This window comes from Saccoglossus kowalevskii, chromosome 4 (genome assembly GCF_978046115.1).
Source record: "Saccoglossus kowalevskii chromosome 4, keSacKowa6.1, whole genome shotgun sequence".
In the NCBI taxonomy this organism is placed as follows: Eukaryota; Metazoa; Hemichordata; class Enteropneusta; family Harrimaniidae; genus Saccoglossus; species Saccoglossus kowalevskii.
Window position 1 is genome coordinate 11,513,712 of NC_140644.1, and position 21,584 is coordinate 11,535,295.

The 21,584-nt window shown below is 38.6% G+C and overlaps 1 protein-coding gene across 2 annotated transcripts; it reads right to left on the reverse strand.

Moving 5' to 3' along the window:
* Positions 1 to 1,158: 1,158 nt before the first annotated feature.
* On the reverse strand, positions 1,159 to 9,228 carry LOC100367776 (uncharacterized). Of its 2 annotated transcripts, XM_085498489.1 has the most exons (7): positions 9,048 to 9,159; positions 5,455 to 5,724; positions 4,961 to 5,074; positions 2,862 to 3,035; positions 2,431 to 2,484; positions 2,171 to 2,311; positions 1,159 to 1,925 (listed from the first exon to the last, which is right to left on the reverse strand). In XM_085498489.1, the coding sequence occupies exons 3-7, from the start codon at positions 5,067 to 5,069 to the stop codon at positions 1,576 to 1,578; spliced, it is 828 nt and encodes a 275-aa protein (XP_085354615.1). In that variant the 5' UTR covers positions 5,070 to 5,074; positions 5,455 to 5,724; positions 9,048 to 9,159; the 3' UTR covers positions 1,159 to 1,575. The 2 variants fall into 2 exon arrangements, with proteins under 2 accessions (XP_085354615.1, XP_002738110.2); XM_002738064.3 differs by lacking the exon at positions 5,455 to 5,724 and having other exon boundaries at positions 9,048 to 9,228.
* Positions 9,229 to 21,584: the final 12,356 nt, after the last annotated feature.

Consider the following 21,584-nt stretch of genomic DNA (forward strand, 5'->3'; position numbering starts at 1 on the left):
TTACCCGTTGTCACACCATACGTTGGAAACTATCCACATTCCTATTATTGTGTTCACGCTACGTTGGAGAGTACCCCGTCTTCACACTTGCCGTTTACATGACCGTTGTTGCTACACTGCTTGCAACGGTCTCAGTATACCAACTGAACAATGTAATGAATAAACATTGTGTAATTATGAATCATGGTTGGCCAACACGTGTCCTGAATCACAATGCCATAGAATGTGGATATGGTGAGTATAGAATTACACAACGGAAAGAAAACAGGCAGTTTCTCGGCTGAGATAGCTCCGCTGTTAGCAATGCACGTTTCAATCAAAGAACTGAAGATATCATTAGAAAATGAACAAATCTGAGAGAGGTCTATCTGAGGTACCTACATGTATACATTAAAGCAATCGGACTTGCGGTTTTTTAACAGTATAATAAAATATAACTTTTTACCAAAAATATTTATCCAAATTAGAGAATTGAAGATATCACGAAATGAACAAATATAAGAGAGACCTATCTGTAGTACCCATATGTATAATATCAAAGCAATCGGACTTGCGGTTTTTTTAACAAGATGTCGAGAATATCATTTTTTACCAAAAATGACAAAAATATTCATTAAAATTAGAGAATTGAAGATATCATCACGAAATGAACAAATCTAAGGGAGGTCTGCACAAGGTACATATATACCAAGTACCAAAGCAATAAGAATTGTAGTTTTCAAGAAGAAGTCGAAAAAGTAAAAAGTTGACATGAAAGACGGACGCTGGACGCTAACCTTATGATTAGCTCCGCTCGAGAGCGAAACTAAAAAAAATGTTCTGAATACATGTTATTGATCTTTAAAGTTTTGAATAATGAGTCAGGGAAATATGTAGCCTGACAAGTTGGCGTAGGTGACGCCCTGGACTGCTGCGATCCCCACCATCGCTAGGAAATATGTTGCACGTGGCAGTAAATCGATTACAATATAGCTGAGGGAAAGAATGGACGTTACCAAATAGTTGTTAGGCCGAAGGATCAATGAAAACTTCTTGAATGTAACACGAAGGTGTTACATTCCGGATAAAGATAAGTTGTTTGTGTTTGTTTTTTTTATAAATGTCCATACAAATCATTTACAACTTACGAGTCGTGTAAATAGATCAGTGGCGCCTAAATATGATGTAAAACATTTAATAAGCATAAGTTTACAGTATTATTATAATTTACTTATATACATTTATTCATCTTTATATCAAGGTGTGGAAACTATCGCATGGATCATATATTGTCGTTATAAATATGTTATCAACAAAGAATATCGCGAGAATCGTGACAAGAACCACGTAAATGCACACTAGTACATAATGATGGTACAACAGCTCAACGCATCCTTACTCAGGCTGGATATAATATGTGTTTGAAAAAAAATATTTACACAATTACTGAGGCATCAACAAAAATGTAGTTATTGACAATAGGTTCGGCTTCTGCGAAGCAGTGCCCTCGGACACCTGCTATCCATATAGGTACAGTGCATTCTGGCAGTGCAGCGAACACGTTCGTAACATTCGTTCTCAGTTTATTTGTCTTCTTCAGTTCGCGTTGTCAGGTTCGTGATAGCTCGAACGTGGTAGCACCAGGGCGCCGCCAGCTCCAGGGTGAACGGGGCTGGTCACGAGACGATCGCACCTCGTACATTCACGTGCAGCACATGTACACTTCATCCCTTCAGATCTCCCGTCCATCTGCGCTGCCATGCCAACAACTTGTGATTCTTTAGATTCCACACCATTGTGTGATTTGTGGGACTCTTCGGCGTCCGATTTGTTACTATGAATAACGATATCTGGTAGTTTGAGAGTACCTTCTCCATCACGACTGACAACCTCCGACTTTGCCCTTCGCTTGGTTAGATCGAATTTTGATACCAGATCCACTGGAACTGCAATCAAACGGGGATAAGTTATTGAAATCTGCCCGTAAGGCACCCAAACACAACACAATTAATTAACTTCAGTGATGAATAATTCAGTTACCCTCTCCGCCTCCTTGCTATTTGTGTGTGAGAGTATTGAACAATTCCCATTGAACTACATTGGATAAAAACAATCAGATCGACGAAAATTCAGATATAATTAAAAATATAATTATCTATTCGTTTATCAGTGTACAATTTAGCGTACTCACCACAGTCCTTTTTGTCGGTGTCGTCAGCATTTGCTTTCTGACAAAAACATCTTAACATGATATACATAGCCACAATAGCGATTACAGCAGAAACTGCAACAACTGCTATCAACACGGGACTGATCTGATTGGCCACCAGTGCTGAAATTAACAACAGTGACAAGCTGCATAATTTGCATAAACTACGTCATGGACCAAATCAATAGGTAACGACTATCGTGATGCAACCATTCTAGCCATCCCTATAGCTATATACTTACCGACTGAGGGCGCTACTGAACTCGTACCAACCATCCCTGCGACTGTCGAGGACTCTGTCATAAAAAATATATTTTCGAGATTAATATGTCAATCGGCAAGGGTAGTCGTCACTCCCAACAATGGCTGTAATGCTCAAAATGTTTGCTTCACAAAACCCACAATTATAGTAGCGGTACCTATATGGCACACCTATATTTCCATTTTGTTATAATAACGATGTGACCGCGGTTTTTGAACTACATTGCTTTCGATCATTCATTTTGACGTGACAGAAGCGACCCGCCTCTAAAGGGCGCGCCTTACAGTAGACTGTGCCAAGATGACGATCATGTCATAACCGCATATAAAAGCAAACCGAAAATGGGATCCAGACCCAGCATACCAAGCGAAGGGCGTAACATAAAATGTTCCTATATTATACAAAAAATACCTTGCAAAGCTGGCACGGCGTTTGACTGCAATGTGGGTTGCCACTGTAACTCTGGTTTGGGTTGCAAATGTGTATTTTGTTCCGTTGACCTGTACCCAGTCGTTGTTGGCGTAGTTCCATGCGATGTGGAAGTTACTCTTGCTTTAATCGCCTTACGTGTTGTTGTTGGAAATTCTAGAAAATAATCATATGAAAATCGGTATTATAAAAACCACTTAAACGAACTGTGATATATCTTATTCTTTATAAGGAAGACGATGTTTCCAAGTCACGTAATTATCATTCAGGTAATGGTATGAATCAACTTGCAATAGGTGATTTTCCGTACAACTGCGAGATCTCGCGAGATGCATGAAAGACGCGCGTCGAACGTCTGGTGCAAAAATCGAACGATTTGATTTTGAACTCGAATTTCTTTATTTCGTAGCTCACATCGACCGGCCGATCTTTGACAGAGGAATATTGCATTCGAATATCTTCTTTTAATCGAAATTGTCTATCATCAAATGTATACAGCACATTATTGACATGGAAATGTCCCCCAAAATACTTTCGCGTTTGTCGAATCTCACGCGATGTTTGACGCCACTACGACGCTATGACCTTTGTTTGTCCTGTTTTTACGTTCGATTTCACGCATAACGCGTGATTCTCGCAGTGAACGGAAAATGGTCTATTATCAAAGATGAGTAATACCAAGTTGGAAATGTAAATCAATTTAATGATATGCTGTGATCACTGGAAATTATCGACAACATAATGTGCGTATTTCCATCATGAATTAATCAATAATTACACTGAGAAAAACAAACGAACCACACTAAACCGGAAGTTGGCGTACAAATACAATGTGAGTAGGAATGAAAGGAATTCCCCCACTGTATAAGCGGTTAAAAATAGACAAGAGTTTGTTGTGTTGGGGTTTCGAAATCATTTTATTCGTTTAGTTTACAATTTTAAAAGAATGTCACAGCTGTTTAGAAACAAACTAGGAAGTATTAATTTACTATAATTGAACAACATAAACATAGGGAATATTAAATCGTTGTTATATTATTTTATCTTATGAATTGTGTGTGTACATTATTTTAGTAATCTCATATTATTTAGTATTTTAGTGTTTTTGTATTATTTAGTAATTTAGTGATTGTATTTGTTATCTAGCATAATTCTATTTTTTTTTCTTGTACCTTGTGACCATTTCCTTTTCCTCCGAGAATTGTGTAAGAGTCAATAAGTAAATATATAAATAAATAAGTACGACGAAATTATAATGTGTTTACAGTCCAAGCACATAACACATAACAGACTTGAACTTTAACTTTAACCACGTGTAACACGCCCAGACCGTGTAACACGTCCAGACCGTGTAACACGTCCAGACCGTGTAATACGTCCAGACCGTGTAATACGTCCAGACCGTGTAACACGTCCAGACCGTGTAATACGTCCAGACCGTGTAACACGTCCAGACCGTGTAACACGTCCAGACCGTGTAACACGTCCAGACCGTGTAACACGCCCAGACCGTGTAATACGTCCAGACCGTGTAACACGTCCAGACCGTGTAACACGCCCAGACCGTGTAATACGTCCAGACCGTGTAATACGTCCAGACCGTGTAATACGTCCAGACCGTGTAATACGTCCAGACCGGTGGTTGTCTGAAATTGACAAATCAACAGACAAATAACACAAAGTCTTATCGGGTTCAGTAACTACACTATCTCCGTTACACGTGACCTTGGCTAATGAACAGTATCGATTGTGGTATGCGGAATGCAGACATTGTCTGGACGTAAATTCATGTTCAGACACGTTTGTGTGCGCCCTTGGTGGGTATACACAATGAGGCTGTTCTCGGACACTGATACATTTAAATAATATACACAGTCAATATTCGATTCTAGCTGGCTGATAAAATATCGCTTCAATATAAATGACATAAGATCGAGAAAAAAGAAAAACATTCTTACACTATGTATACTGTTGTCCTGAGTGAGCCAAGCTATCAGTCGTCGTATCTATGTCACAGTAATAACTTGAACCGAGTTTCACGTGTTTAAAGCTTAAAACGGGTAAATAATATTTGTACTTACTGCATTTTAAACACGATTTGGGTGGTTTTTCTAGCTTCTTGCAGTGTGAACACGGCATGCAGATACCGAGACCGTTATCAACTTTACCAGCAATACACTCTATCCCCATGGTTTCTGTAATGGTAAATATGCGACGATGATTATATATAGGACTTTCACTTCGAGTGGTTGAAGGGAAACTGATGGTTTGTTGAGTGGTTTGTGATATCTTATCGAACACATTCCTCGCTGGCTGGGTGGTCTGTATCACATTAACCAATCAATCCATCAGAATTCCTATGCATATTCATTTTCAACCAAGCGCGTCAAAGGATTAGAAAGCTATTTTTGGCGATGACTTTTTTTAAAAAAAAGCGCGAATGCACGTCACATCACAAAAGACAAAAACACAAAATGGAAAGTGACAGTGATTTATTTATCATTTCGAATTTATCTCGATTGAACTTTTGATCCCCGAATATATTCGACGCTGATATTGTTACAAAGTCACCTACCATGTGGATCGACTTAACATAGCACGACAGTACGTACGTCGTAAAAATATAATTCGTTTTTTTCGGACTGCTGGATCTCATAAAAATTTAGGGATCTTGAAATTGCTAGGTGGATTTCAGTCTAAGTAGGGCAATTAATTCCTCTACGAGATGTCTGCAAAATCTGAACTCAACCCACCGGATTACCAGACTGGTGTACTAATGACGGAACATTCCATTCTACTGACGTAGCATGTTTGTTCCCTCTGAGTACGATGTATCAACAGAGATCTGTAAATGTGAATCGCAGGCACGTGGTTAGAGAGGGATTCCCTATAACCTAAAAATACACGACGGTGTACCGTGTGTTAAATAGATCATCGGGCTACGTGTTAATGTCGTCGTAACTACTATATCATGATTAATTGAACATATGACGGTAGCTGCGTCTTTCTGGTCAAATGTTGCTGACGGTGCTATAACTTTACTCCGATACGAAGCATGGTCTGACAGCTATTACCGATTAGCAGATACTACTGCCAGGAATTTTAATAGCCCGCCCAGCGACGGTTTAATCTATGAGTTCAAGTTCACATGGCCAAAATTGGAATTACGAGAACGTGGTCCTAAATCCCCCAGAATTAGTACGGTGTCGGGGCATGTTTTTGCTGTTCCACATTTGAAACGGGCTTTCGATTACTCGAAAAAAAAATCGACCAGAATCAAAATCAAAATCAAAACAAAATAACAACGACTATCTAAGAAATATGGAACACTTGAAGTCAGTCACATTTGAATAAAATAAGTTCTTCCAGCCCCTCATATTTCAAATGGGTAACCCATTAAGACGGTATCTAGCTGACAATCAGCAAAGGCAGGGTCATGATCGAACGTTGCCTTGACTGCTAGAATCTTCACAGCTCGGCACAGGATAATAACAGTGATTCTTTGTCCTGATTACGTTACACGTGTATACGGCGCTTTTGTTGTTGTTCATTATTGCGTCTCACAACACGGATACTATCGAAACTGTCCCGTTGTGGCAAACACATATTTTGATGTATCAGTCACGGTTATAATTAACAATAGTCGCCGTACAGCGAGTCGATGGACACATATGGAATGGCGAGACTATGGCCAGGGGCCGGGCTCGTAAGTAAGTTATGGAAATAATGCGTGTCGCTTGACGTTAACTGAAGACCACCTAGACAGATGCCGGCATCGTGTTTCGCATTGCAGATCACACCCACTCACGACTAGCGGGCCCAGCACATATTTGGCTACCATATACTTCCATGTGTGGACATACGACGTCATTCATCATTCCCACTATATGTCGAAAGTATTAAAACATCGTTCCAGGTATAGACAATGGATTTAGTAAACGTACGATTTTGAATATTAAACATAACATTTTTTTGGCTTGAAGCAGCTTGTGAATTCTCTTGTCAAATCTTTTTTCACTCAATCAATTATTAAGTTCTAAACCATTGACATCATTTCGAGCGACATTTTTTTGTTTTGGGTAATCGTATAATTAATGTGGGTGTTTAACTATTTAAAATATTTTTTTCAAATAAGTCTTTGCTTAGTTTCATGGTTTAATACCTTTTTGTCATCATTTAACGATTTCTTTGACTTCTATTTCTATTGAATTAGTTACCTACTGTAGTCCATCGATTATTCCCTCTGCGTGTATCCGCCGTGAAACTTTTTGGCATACGTTGGGTACTCGGTCAACTCTTTCCTCGGCCTTGTTTTGTGGCTTCTTTTATTTAGACTGAGCAAAACATACATTTACATTGCACAAGCGTACATACTTCGATATTACATTGCGATGTGAGCGCAATGCATTTAATCTTTCAGGATCATGATAACCCGATACTTTGGAATGGTAAGTAAGCAGGAAACTAACAGGACGGCACGATCAGAGAATAACAGTTACTTGCGCGAGGACATAATTTGTATACTATTTATATTCATTGTTTTGGGAACTTAACTCTGAGAATAAAAAAAAATTACTCAAGCGAACAGGCCCCCCCACCTAAATAAATGTCCGTCGAAAAGACGGGATAACATTGAGACAGTGAGTTTGATATGAACGCTGGGTTGTGTTTTTGTTATTAGTGAGACCGAAGGACTATAGAATAGTTACTGTAAAATCATTTATTTTTACTGGTATTTAATTTCACCATTTTGATCTTTTTGACACTCGGCCGGTCAGGCTGTTTTTCTTAAGTTAAGGAATTTGGTAGAGGAACAATGAGTTCTATTGTTATTTTGATTTTCACGCGGATTTATTTTAGCATATTTTACTTACTTTCAGCGAAAATACCGTAATTGAAACCCAGTGAATAATTCTTGCTATGAATACAATAATCTAATCTTTTACGCATTTTAATAATAATGTATATAAATTATAACAAAGAAGTTGAGTTAAAATTCTGTGAAAATATTAGCGTAATGATTGGAGTGTTTGGAAATACAAGATAGGGTGAACTGTTATTAAATGAACCATGGCCACACAATCAGTAAGCAATTGAGATTGCGGTTTCACACGCTATTACAAAGTGGCGACCTGTTGGCAGCTTGACCTTTAAACACGTACCATGTGACTATTTTCACGGGATGAAATTTCCCTTGCTCGTCATCGATCAGATCAGAGATTGCACGAGGTTTGTGTTTTCGAATCGAAATGTTTTAAAATTGAGCCTGTTGAAATCCTGAAATGGGCTTTTGAAGACAAACGACGTTTTAAACTAACAATGAACTTGCATTGTAATGCAATTAATAGTAATACTAATTGAAGACATACTTTTCTTGAATGGATTTCGGGAAAATTAAGTAAATTTATAAATAAAATCTCAACAATAATAGCAACAAGAAAAACTTAGTCGATTCAAGTTGTTAAAAACGGGAGGGGGTAAGCGATTATAGTAAGCGATATGTGAGTACATATCTCAACTTGCCGGGATTTCAACAATACACTATACTATACACCGTCTTGAGACACTGCGACGATAGCTGCTCACCACTTAAAAGATCCTCTCATACCGCTTATACGTCCGAGTATACCAAGTATGTAACAAGGAGTCGGTCACGCTTGTTGTGTAAAGTTTTCAAAAAAGGTCACGTGACGTATTTGGGCCTCAAAAAACAACCGTGAATAAAAACGCCAAATTTCGGATCAAGGAACTATCAAAATAAATCCTGAAAGGCCTTGAACGTTGCCGCACGAAGCGTGGTATGTGAACGTGACTGCCATAGATCAGACATACACTGAACGGAATTCATGTCCAGACTTGTCTGTCTGCATCAACAGCAGACGGTCTCGACGATGTCCTGTCATGGCATATCGACGCTGAAGCAATTTCATTTTAGCGTTCCACGAAGAAAAACCTTTAAAAGTTCGTCAATTGAACTTATGATCAGACAGTTTATCAAGTATTCCATCATTTTTTTTTAATTTCTAATAATTGGCATATTTTGTCAAAATAGTCGAAATCAAGTTTTAGTCCTCTAATTTACTAGACAACTTTCGACACACACACACACACACACACCACACTTTAGAATAGGCATTGTAATACAAAGAGAATGTTGGCAGGACTTACTACATTGTGAACACGTATCGGGCGGGCTTGTCAACTTCTTGCAGTGTAAACATGGAATACAGTGACCGAGTCCGTTATCGACCTGGTTGGAAGGGCATTGTGTCTCCATAGCTGATGTAGTCGGAAATGATATTATAGAGAGTAGACGATATGTGATGTTCACCCCACCTCTCTGAGCTTCTGTTTTGACGTTGGAATGATGCCATTTATACTGTCCTACAGTGGCATGTTATTTTAAGATATGACATTGGGAAAACCCGAATGTCTATGTTGGCTGACACCAGGTAAACAAAATGCATCTAGGCACAGTTAAAGATGAACACACATTTCTGCTCACTAAGGGAAGAGTGTGACCGTTGATTTTTTTACCGTGGTCTTATCTGTACTCGACTTATTATATTCATAATCCTAATATAGTAGTTATGATTTTTTTTTTATCCTTCATTTCCGTGATCTACGTGTGCGTGTCAGCTTGTGTGTTTTATTCGATTTGTAAGTGGGTCAACTACGCACGCATTATAAATAAATGTTGGTTTACCGCAGTGTGTAACTACTCCTTTCTTATTGTTAGTCTGGTCGCGGCATTTGTACCCCAGACCATTCGTCCCGGTGTTATCGCTATCGTGTGTGGCGATAGCGATAACACCGGGACGAATGGTCTGGGGTACGGCATTTGTTACAGCCAACACAAAGTCAGCTTGGACGTTCAGTTGCGAGACATGACAAAATAAACGCAGCGAGTGCTACATTTCGAAAATAAAAATACAAAATAAACGCGCAGTTTCACCAGCCACTCACGCAATATAATTATGCTATTTTAAAACGCTTTGTGCATGTGGGAAATCGATGAGTGAACTCGAGCAAAATTATGCTAGTGCGAGAATTCGCTATATACCCGGCGGAGTACTCGCTAAAACATCGAGAAAATTTGCCATTTCAAAGGGCACCCCTTACAAATAATTTTGTGAACATGACGTGCAAACAAGGATATAGCAAATTATCTTTTTTTCTGTAATATTCGTGTGTAACCAGTAATTATGAAAATAATTTATGGGTGCAATGAATTATTCTTAATATAAATTTCTGAATTATCTTGTCAAAATCATTTTTTTTTCTCCCAAAAATCGAAATAATTTCACAATGTCGAAGATCTAAAAGTAGTGTTCAACATGACTTCATGACACAGCAAACTCGTGACTGACCGGAACCGTTGACTTTGTTGAAAATTCGCCAATTCACCATAATCGTGGTTGTGAACTGTTTCGCTGATTTTTCAAAAGATCATATGGATACTAAGTATTTAATTCATATTCACCCCAACCATAGACCTTAATAGATATTATATGCCCCAACTAGTATTCGAATATTTTTTCTGACATTGTTCAAAAAATCCTGGACAAGGATATGTCTGATAACAACTAATAATATGCAATTCTCCATGCAGTCTTAGAAATTATTGCTGATACTAATCACGTTTTTACTCGCACGTGTAGTACACGAACATAATAGTACTGTCGCATGTCCTTCGTCTTAGCCACATAACCGCCGCAGTACGCTTCATGTATGTAACATCGAATATTTAGTTTGATGATTGATAAACTTATATTCACCGTTGCTTTCATGTTACGTTAATACAAACATGATTGAAACTTGTCCCTTCCGGTGTTTTTTTCTTAGCCGAAATATACAGAAATACTACTATTCCGGTTTGAGTGTCCCGTTTACCGCAAGTGAGCAGTTAGTGGTAAACGATGCCCGACGACCAGTGTGTTTTGTTTATGTCATTAAAAGTATCAATATTGTGAAAGGCGCGCCCCGGCGAGTCAAAACAAAAAACACTTCTACTCACTGTAAACGTGACAAGACATCGAAATACACTAGACGGGAATTGGGAACACAACACACTATTATTTCAATTTTTATTTTTCCTGGTAATTGCATGCTCAGTGAATACTAATGATATCTCAATGATGGCGGAGGCATATAGTGAACAGGGGCGCATACAGGATTTGTTTTTATCGGGGGGGGGGCAAACTTTAAAATCGCCAGACTAAGTTAATGATTTTTTTATATTATACAAAAACAAATTGAATACATTTTTCAGCGGGAGAGGGGTTCGGACCCCCCCCCCTAGATCCGCCACTGAGTGAAGTATAATCACATATCTGTATTATAGATTTACCTAAATTTATAACTCATAAACATAATTTCAGTTCACCAGTCTACGTAGCACAGACTTCCAATGCAATGTAAAATGTGGTACAATCATTGCTTTGAGTGACATAACTTTGTGTTATCGTGTTATCCAACGTGATTCATAAAAACCGTGGCATTCGGCTGTGCCAATGGTCATCAGTGCATGGATTACAGCAACTTCTAAATTGCGCCGGATCATGTCTCTGTAATGTGGGGCCTTTAGTCGAGTATTCGAAACATCGAACAGGCAGTATTTTAGAAATATGGCGTTGTCAAAACCAGCTTGTGATGACGAACTTGAACTCATCATTTATTATTCTTACTATGGTGAGGCCATTGATACGGATGGGTTGCTGTGGCCTCAAGTTGCGGCTACGACAGGTAATAAGGTACATTGGTTGCATGGAATGTATTCGACACTTATCGCAATGCCGATGGACTGTGGATTGATGTTACCGAATTGTTTCCACGATTAATGAGGGTTGCTCGCCGTACATCTACGTCTGATGTGACAACGATTCATATCCGTGTAGTAGATGGAACGTCGCCGTTTACAAAGAAACTGGAGCAGTCCCATACTAGTAAGAGTGATCAAACGTCTAGTACGCGACGTGGCTTAATGTTTTCTGGAAGTGAAAGTCAATTACTATCAACGAAATATTCATCTATTGCCAGTCCTTGCAAAACGAAATCTAGATCAGTACCAGGACTATGCAAAGCTACCAAAAGACGTAGGACAAAAGTACGTCTACCGATTGCCAATGAAAATATACATGGTTATGAACAAGAAAGAGTAATGATGAATATGATGAGTACAAGGAAATATATGATAGTCTACAGGAATGTTATGTAAAAATTAAATCATACGAAAAAGTGAACAACAATTTCAGAAAGAGTCACATCTTATACGTTCTAATCCCACTAAGTACATGGTCGTTGTTTGTAGATTCTGGCTGTTTTCACAGTGAGAAGCTCATGTTTTTACTTTCCTTAGCACAAACGGAGTGGCAATAGAACGTGTTCGCTGTCAATACCACGAAGTGCTTTCCTTTCTTCATATGTCTTCGCCTAGCGATCGACAGGGCCGTCAGCTTGATGAACCGAGTAACACCTTAGCAACCGTTATTCCGCCGCATGAAATTATTTTCTTCTGTAAATTATAACTATTTCACCCTTGACAGTGCATTTACGGAAATGTCGTTATCAGCTATGATAAAATATTTTAAAACTTGTTTTCCAGTAGTAATAAATCAACATAAGATCCCTCTAATAACAAAAATACGCAAATAATACGCGTAGTAAAAGTCTTGTGGTGTTTCACCACAAAATGGCGGTGTGTGGTGGCAGAGTTGGCTGGTTCCCGCCATTGACGCTGCAGTTCGGCGTCTTCTACACCGATCTGACGCATATCGCGCTAGGTGTGCCGGGAGTTTGTTCGAAATTTCGAACGTTTCGAAGTCAATTGTCGATTGCCACGTATTTTACGGATATATTAAATCGTTTCAGAGACCTGTTTACTAAATAATGATAAATGAAACTTAGAAAGCTTGTAAGAACAAACTGGGCCCAATTCGCGCAAATTGCAATAAGTTTACGCTGGTTCGGATGGAGTTCTACGCGTGATTTTATTGCACTCAAGGACGTTCTATTTTCGACTCATAGTTGCTGTCGACATAGGAAGTAAAGTAAGCAAATAACACCGAATAAACGGCAAGGTAAAGACTATGTCTAATTATAGTAAATACGTACTGCGTGCGTGACTCGAACCGGCGCTCGCGTACGGCACCTAATCGCCTAGCTTCACGCCACTACACGTCTTCCCCTCGGCCACCGGGCATCCCCAAAAAAGGATGCTTAATAACCGAGCTTACAGAGTGTAAGAAAATACTGAAAAGATTGCAACTCGCAGATGATGAAATGAAAGAGCCTCAGACAATCTTAGATAAGTTAGAAGCACACTTCGTACCAAAATGCAACGTTCTGTATGAAAGATATGTTTTTCACAACGCAGAACAACAACCCAATGAAACCATAGACCAGTTAGTAATTCGACTACGTCAGTTAGCTGAACCATGCAAATTTGGCACATTCGAAGATGAGATGGTTAGAGATAGATTGGTTCTTGGCTGTAAAGATTCCATAGCAAGAGCAAGATTATTCAGAGAGCAAGCAAGTGACTTACACAAAGTGATAGAATCGCTTAGAATAAGTGAAGTTTCACGGCAACAGCTAAGTCAAATGGGAAATGATGTCACAGTAAACCCAGTCAACTATGTAAAGAAAGGAGGTAAACATACAGAAAGCAATCGACATAAATATACTGAGCAACGCAAAGAAAGACCCAAGTATAAGCAAACGAAAGATAAGTCCTCCCAGTGTAGATATTGTGGTAGCAACCATGAACGTGACAAGAACAAATGTCCAGCCTATGGTAAGACTTGCAGGAATTGTGGTAAGCAAAATCACTTTCAATCTGTATGCAAACAGAAGCGTCAAGTACAACAGCTGCAGGATGAAGTATCAGATCCTGATGATTCCATATTTAAGATAGATACTATTGGTGCAGTTCAATATGGAAATAGAAAGAAATTCTATATACCAATAACATTTCGAGATACGACTGGTGAAACAAGAATAAATTGTCAATTAGACACTGGTGCAACCTGTAATGTGATGACATATAATGACCTGTGTGACATAAAACAGCATGGCAAGCCAGCATTAGAGAAAACAACAGCAAGGTTGAAGCTCTATGACGATAGCATAGTAAATGCTATTGGTGAATGTAACCTAATCTGCAAAGTTAAAGATAAAGAATACACACTGAACTTCAAAGTTATAGCTGGAAAACAGAAACCACTACTATCTGGTGATACATGTACAAATATGGGACTGATTACTCTTAATGTTGTGAATAGTATATCACAGGAAGCAACTCCTACATGCACATCTAAAGATAACGTCATCAAACAATACAATGATGTGTTTGAAGGTCTAGGGTGCCTGCCTGGTGAATACAAAATTGAAATAGACTCAACTATCAAGCCAGTACAGCATGTACCAAGACGCGTTCCCATTCCACTGAAAGCAAAATTGAAAGCCAAAATAAATGAAATGGAAAGGAAAGGCATAATAAAGAAAGTTACTAAATCCACAGACTGGATAAGCAGTATTGTAGCTGTTCTGAAACCAAACAAGTTGAGAGTATGTCTTGATCCCAGAGATTTAAATCGAGCAATTAAACGTCCCAAGTATCAGATGCCAACGCTAGACGAAATTCTACCTAAGTTATCCGATGCCAAAGTATTCTCGATTCTAGATGCCAAAGATGGTTTCCATCAGGTCAAACTGGATGAACAAAGCTCCTACCTGACAACGTTCTGGACACCTTTTGGCAGGTACAGATATGTACGGATGCCGTTTGGCATTTCATCAGCTTCGGAAGAATTCCAACGCCGCCTTCATGACGCATTGGATGATATTCCTGGTATTGAAGTCATTGTAGATGACATACTTGTGTTTGGATGTGGAGACACTCCTCAACAATACATGGAAGACCATGACAAAAAGCTAAGAAGTCTACTGCAGAGAGCGAGAGAGGTTAACTTGAAATTAAACAAAAAGAAGCTAAGATTATCGCTCAAAGAAGTACCATTTATGGGAGAGCTGATTACCACTGATGGACTCAGACCAGATCCTCAGAAAATACAGGCGATACAGAATATGCCCAGACCAGATGGCAAAAAAGCAGTACAACGTTTACTTTGATGCGTTAACTACTTAGCTAGATATTTACCCAAACTAGAAGAAATCAGCGAACCATTAAGACGACTGAAAGAAGACAAAGCTGTATTTGTATGGGAATCGCAGCAAGAAGAATCGTTCAGTCAAATAAAGCATCTTATCACACATGCACCAATTCTGAAATACTACAATGTAAATGACGAGGTAACCATACAATGCGATGCTTCAGAAAAAGGATTAGATGCCACACTTCTTCAAAACGGACAACCTGTGACATTTGCGTCAAGATCGTTGTCTCCCACTGAGCAAAACTATGCCCAAATAGAGAAGGAATGTTTAGCAATCGTTTTCGCATGTGAATGATTTAATCAATACATACATGGACGAGAAGAAATCACCATAGATTCAGATCACAAACCGCTTGTACCTATTTTCAATAAACCGATACACCGAGCACCGAAACGCTTACAGCGCATGATGCTACGTCTTCAAAAGTACAACATCAAAGTACAATATAAACCCAGCAACCAGATGCACATTGCTGATATGCTCAGCAGAGCATACTTAACAGAGAAGAGTACTAGCTCCAACATGCCAGAATATCAGTTATTTCAGCTAAAAATAGAAGACAAGTTGTTTCAAGAAATAGAGTCCATTAACCAAGCTCAATACCAACGCGTTAGTGATCCTACTCATCAGCAAATTCAAAAGCTAACACAAACAGACACAACTCTACAATCCTTAATGACAACAGTATTAGCTGGATGGCCAGACAACAGTGATGATGTTCCAATATGTGCAAGAGACTATTGGACATACAGAGAAGAAATCACAGTACACAATGGTGTTCTATACAAAAGAAATCAAATCATAATTCCAAAACAATTGAGACCACAAATGCTCAATAGAATTCATTCAAGTCACTTAGGTGCTGAAGCATGTATACGGCGAGCACGCGACGTACTATTTTGGCCCGGAATGACAGCGGAAATAAAGGACAAAATCACACAATGTAGTCCTTGCAACGAATACCTCAGTAAACAACAAAAAGAACCTTTGATGTCATACGAGATTCCATCACGACCATGGAAAATGGTTGGACAAGATTTGTTTACATACAACAAAACTGACTAGCTAATTACTGTTGATTACTATAGTGATTACTGGGAACTTGACAAATTAGATACAGATACAACTTCATCAACTATAGTTAACTGTACTAAATCACACTTTGCCAGACATGGCATTCCAGAGAATGTAATTTCAGACAACGCACCGCAATTCATATCCAATGAGTATGAAACCTTCGCACGTGAATGGGAATTCGAACATATAACCTGCTCACTGTACCACAGTCAAAGCAACGGAAAGTCGAGTCTGCTGTCAAGTTATCAAAAAAGATCATCAAGAAAACAAACAAAGACAAGAAAGACTTACAGCTAGCAATTTTAGATTGGCGAAATACACCCAGCACTGATGGCAGCAGCCCACTACAGAAATTAATGTCACGTAGAGCCCGCACATTATTACCAACTCCAGAAGTATTACTTCAACCACAAGTTATCCAAGGTGTAGCAGAAAACATCAAACTTAGAAAACAGAAGTCCAAATTTCATTATGACAAAAGTGCTAAAGAACTACCAGAGCTAAATACAGGTCAACAAGTTAGATTGCAACCTACAAACCCCAGAGAACCATGGAGAAAAGCCTCATGTGTCAACAAAGTGGGTCCACGTTCATATATATTGCAAACAGAAGATGGAAGGATGTATAGACGGAATCGTAAATTCATACGTGAAACTGCAGAACTATCTAGTCAACCACCGACTAACCAACCGTCTCAACTAGCAAGTCAGCCTGAATGCACTGCGTTACCAACTCAACAGTCAACACCAGCAGTGAGTAATGATAAGCCGGATCATACATCTACACAACCAATTCCAGAGATTCCAGTGACAGAGACCTCAGTGAGTCAAACAACAAGATCAACTCGAACCAGAAGCAACATTAAACCGTCCACCAAATACAGAGACTTTATAATGACATGAACACAAAGTTTAGTATTTAGATTAGTGATTTAGTTATATACATAGTACTAGCGTAGTATAATGATCGGACAATTATGCTGATATAACATTCGATATTTGATTCGGTATTTGATTCGTTGTTTTATACGTATATGTTACTTGACACTGTTCGATATTTGATTCGTTGTTTTATACATACATGTATATGTTACTTGACCCTGTTCGATATTTCATTCATTATCTGATTCGTTCAAGATCTTTGCATATGAGAAATGACTTTTAGCATCCTGATGCAGCATCAACATCCAGTGTGAACATTGAACTTTAATCTTGATAAAAGAAGGGAGATGTTAGGGAGTTAGCCTTATGTAAGATATGACGCCCTCAGCGTTCATACTGATAACCCGCTTGTTTATACACTTAATGTATGCAGCCTCTTTCTGACCTCTCGGTGTAGAATATAAACATGGCGTCTTAGATATGCTGTCAGTGTTCAGTCACTTGTCTTGTCATTAATTATCTTCAATGAACAGAACCCATAACAGTTGGTACATCACTTTCTCGTTGCTTGTTCCATTTCCCTTAGTTACCTGACGTCAGCGCTTACGCTCGTGGCCGTTCAGGGGTTTGTTTCCTTTTGCTTTCGAAAGTTGGGCGAATAAAAAGAATTGTTTCTTTTGTTATAAATTTGCACAGAACATATCAAATCTGTAAATCTAAGCAGGCAGCATGTATGAGCATGGCTTTGTTGTAGCATTACAGACACGTTTACGCAAAACGGAACTTGGAATGTTTTCAAATTACGTCACCCAGTCGCGTTCCTTCCGGCCGGAAAACCAGCCCAAATGGAACAATATGGCGATTACTAGTTACCTGCGTCCTACCTGCCATTCGCAAAGGACGCCGGGAACCAGCGAAGTGGCAGAGATACTTTTGGTGATCTAACCGCAAGGAACTCTGGGAAGGAGAATGGTGACGACCTTCCCGCTTTAAGGTAGAAGTCTACTGATAAATTAAAAATTGTACTCCAAGGCAATATAAAAATATTGACCTAAAAACAAGTTGCCGGTCACCAGCCTTTTTTTCGAGAAATTGATCGTTGTATTTTAGTGGAAAGTCGCCATTTTGGCACTATTATAATGCTTTTAAAAAATGCGTGTAAAAAAATGCATTTTTGTTTAATCATTGTGTTCTATGAAATTGTTCTAAAAAAAACAATTTTCAAGAAATATTAGGACACGTTTCTCAAAAAGCATAAATGTAACACAAAAAATAATGCTATTTCATTGTACCATGAGACATTAGCTGCATGATTGTACATAATAAACTAATGAACATTGTCATGCAATTTTTGACCAATTTTGTCAAAAATTTTGACTAGGTTTCTACCTTAAACTGAAGTAAGGCTACGAGGAGATGAACGGATTGGATTGGATTGAGCTTATAGTAAACGTGTGGGCCTCAGACATTTACTAGAACAGGTCGTTAACTACCGTTAGCGTCCGAGTTGCCTTACTTTAACGAAGTAATACTGCGATATTGGCGATTTGTAGGTTCTGATTCATGTACATATTATAGTAAACGACATGCTGCTTTGAACCACTTTCAAATAGTGAAAGGAACAATATGCTCTTCACTTGAGTCACGTGAGAACAACTTAATTCAGCTCTCTCCTAGTAAATGACTATTGTTGAGAACAACGAAACTTGTAAACGGACACCGTCTGGATAAAAAAAAAAGGACTTTTCCTAATAAATGCTGCACATAAACCGAAAAATAGCTATGAGCCAAAAAGTGGACAGTGTCTCGTAAGAAATAGCATACACAGGGAGACGTTGTAAAGCATCCATTGATATGTTATGTTCATGATGTCATTCGCACGGACACGAGCCACATATGAGTTGATAGCCATGGAGTATTTGAGTTCGGAACTTGATGCACGGGACCACAGTCAGCTGGCGCACACGTGATAATAAAATAAATACGATATTTACTATATGGGGGCCGCCATCTTGAATGACCACAGGGAGCCCAGGAACTATAATCAACTGTAATACGCAGTCTCTATGAGCGGGGGGTGGGTGGTGGTATCGGCTGGTATCTAGTGTAAGAAATAGACAAGGGATGAAGGCTCCAGCCAGCTCACATTTTTTAAACTCGAAAAAACAGACGAAAAGAATGAAAAATAAAATATAAAAAAAATACCAGGTTGAAGAATATTAGTTGCTTCTTCAAATTTCGCCCAAACCCTACCTACACTTTACCGATATCTAAGCCGGGGTATTTGAAACTAAAAATTGGCATTCCAGCACAGCAGCCAATCAGCGACGGCCTAACGCTTAGATGACAATTTCGGTTTCAAATACCCCGGCTTAGTGTTCTATGTTCTTCGCGTAATTAGGTGTTCGTATGCAAGGGATTTTTCCACACAAAAACGACGAATTCGGCCGAATTTTGTTATCGGTTGGCTTAATATAACCCCAACGGACCTTATTTTTGTGAAAGATTGGTATTTTTGTCCTGATTTGTAGGAATCTGAAAAACGCGTTTCACAACTTGTCTCTTATTTAGTTTTATGCGTCATTCAAGATGGCGGCCCCCATATAGTAAATATTGCATTTATTTTATTATATCAGATGTGCGCTAGCTGACTGTGCACGGGACTTCCTAATATCTGGCGTTAGCATAGCGCGTCGCGGTAGAGTTGACTTTTCTGAACTCAGAACCTCAGAACCTGGAGTGCGCCCCTAGACGAAGAAATTGGGGTTAATGAATAAATCGGTCGTTTTTGGCATCGACATATTTTCGCTCGGAAACGCAAGGGCGATAAGACTCTATTTTCAAGGACGCAGGTTGTTGGGATCGGACTGTTTCTTTTGTTTCGAGTTCGTTGTAGGTCTAGAAACATAACAACATTGTTTTTTAGTGAATACAGAATATGTTCTGTTTCAATACAGGATTTTGATATGCCAATCGGGCAATTTTAACAATTTCTTACTGGAGCATCCCCTGTATAAATGGTTCTCTACTTTCCAAAAAATGGTACCAGACTTCCTGTTCAGCGCGTCTTTGACTGTAGCAATGTTTACGCCGTTGTACGAAAATACGCACACGCGCGAATTTCACAACACTCCCTTGAGCGTTCAAGGATAGTGGGAATAGATGGAAATACCAGTTACATCACTCATGAAGATTGATGATTCAATTGCTGGGTGGTATAGAAATATTTAATGTTCATTTCTATGCAATAGGTCTACACTTGCGATTCTCAATTTCGATGTGTAAAATCATATCGCTGCTGTGAACGGCGACGGCTGACAGACTGTTTTGGCTCTGCGGCTCTCTTTGACACGGGCAACTACTAATTTTTAGATTGCTTTTTTGTTTTACTATTTTTGACGTTTACTTGGTCGCATTGTCAGACACTAACAGTAAGTAAACAGGCCGGAACATAGTCAACATGGGACTCGGAGAAAGCGTCATCGTACAACATTAATGAATGAAATTTACATTACAATCTCATGCTTCCGAAAAATCCGACATTTAAGCTGGATACTGTGGAGAACAAAGTATACAAATACTGACTACGATATACTGCAAAGTGGAAATAATATACGTATTTGACCGTTGTTTTTTGTACAAAATTCCAAGAACACAAAACAAACAACTGACAGTAATCGACAAAACAACAAAAACTGCCGAGTACATCACACAGTCACTGTAGTCACATCAGTAAGAAAAATATACTGTCGACCTCATGGTCAATGTAAATACAAAATAATTGTAGCGAATACAATATTTATAAGAATAATCGTGCAGCCTCCATGGACAAGTTGACAAGCTCTAATATTGCAAAACCGTCAGTTGTGAACTGAACTTTAAATATCATTAGGATTTCCATATAAAGTTACACAGATCGAAAAAAATATTAGACAAATAAAAATAATGTATTTTTGTCAAGGATATATTCTAAATTCTCTTATTTCGGGGGTATTTTTGTAAGTGTACACATATGCATTAAAATATGTATACCCATTAAAATTATTAAAACTTCAAATGTAATCATAGTAAAAATGTGAAGTAAACAAAATTATCGAGAGTGATTTTGGAATTGTTGAAAAAAATCTAAAGTCTAAATCTAAAAGTCTAATTGGTGATGGGAATTGCCAAGCCAGTTTATAAAGAATAGTGAACACACATTTTTGTAAATATTACTGACTGCGAAAGAAGCCCATCACGAAGTGTCTTGTTTGGTCTAAACAAATATTATATTTAAGTTCAGAATGTTTTCTTTTCCCATAAAAAACAAGAACTAATTCATAAACCTTATTTTCTTCGTTTGAGGGCGCACTCCAGATTCCGAGTTCTGAGGTTCTGGGTTCTGAGTTCTGAAAAGTCAACTCTACCGCGCGTCGCATGTTCTAAATTCGAAATTTCTGTTTTATGGTCCATACTAGGGTTCGAAATTCGGTTACCTATACATTCCAACTTTATTGTATTTGCACCTTGTTGTGAACTCGTAAAAATCCACCGTCATGGGGAACATTACAAACGAGGACAGTAAGGACTG

Coding starts and splice junctions, on each gene's coding strand:
- LOC100367776 (XM_002738064.3), bottom strand. CDS start 9,156: ATGGAGACACAATGCCCTTCCAACCAGGTCGATAACGGACTCGGTCAC. Junction 3,036..4,960: donor CAAATCGTGTTTAAAATGCA/GTAAGTACAAAT, acceptor ATTATTTTCTAG/AATTTCCAACAACAACACGT. Junction 1,926..2,170: donor CACCGACAAAAAGGACTGTG/GTGAGTACGCTA, acceptor GTTTGATTGCAG/TTCCAGTGGATCTGGTATCA.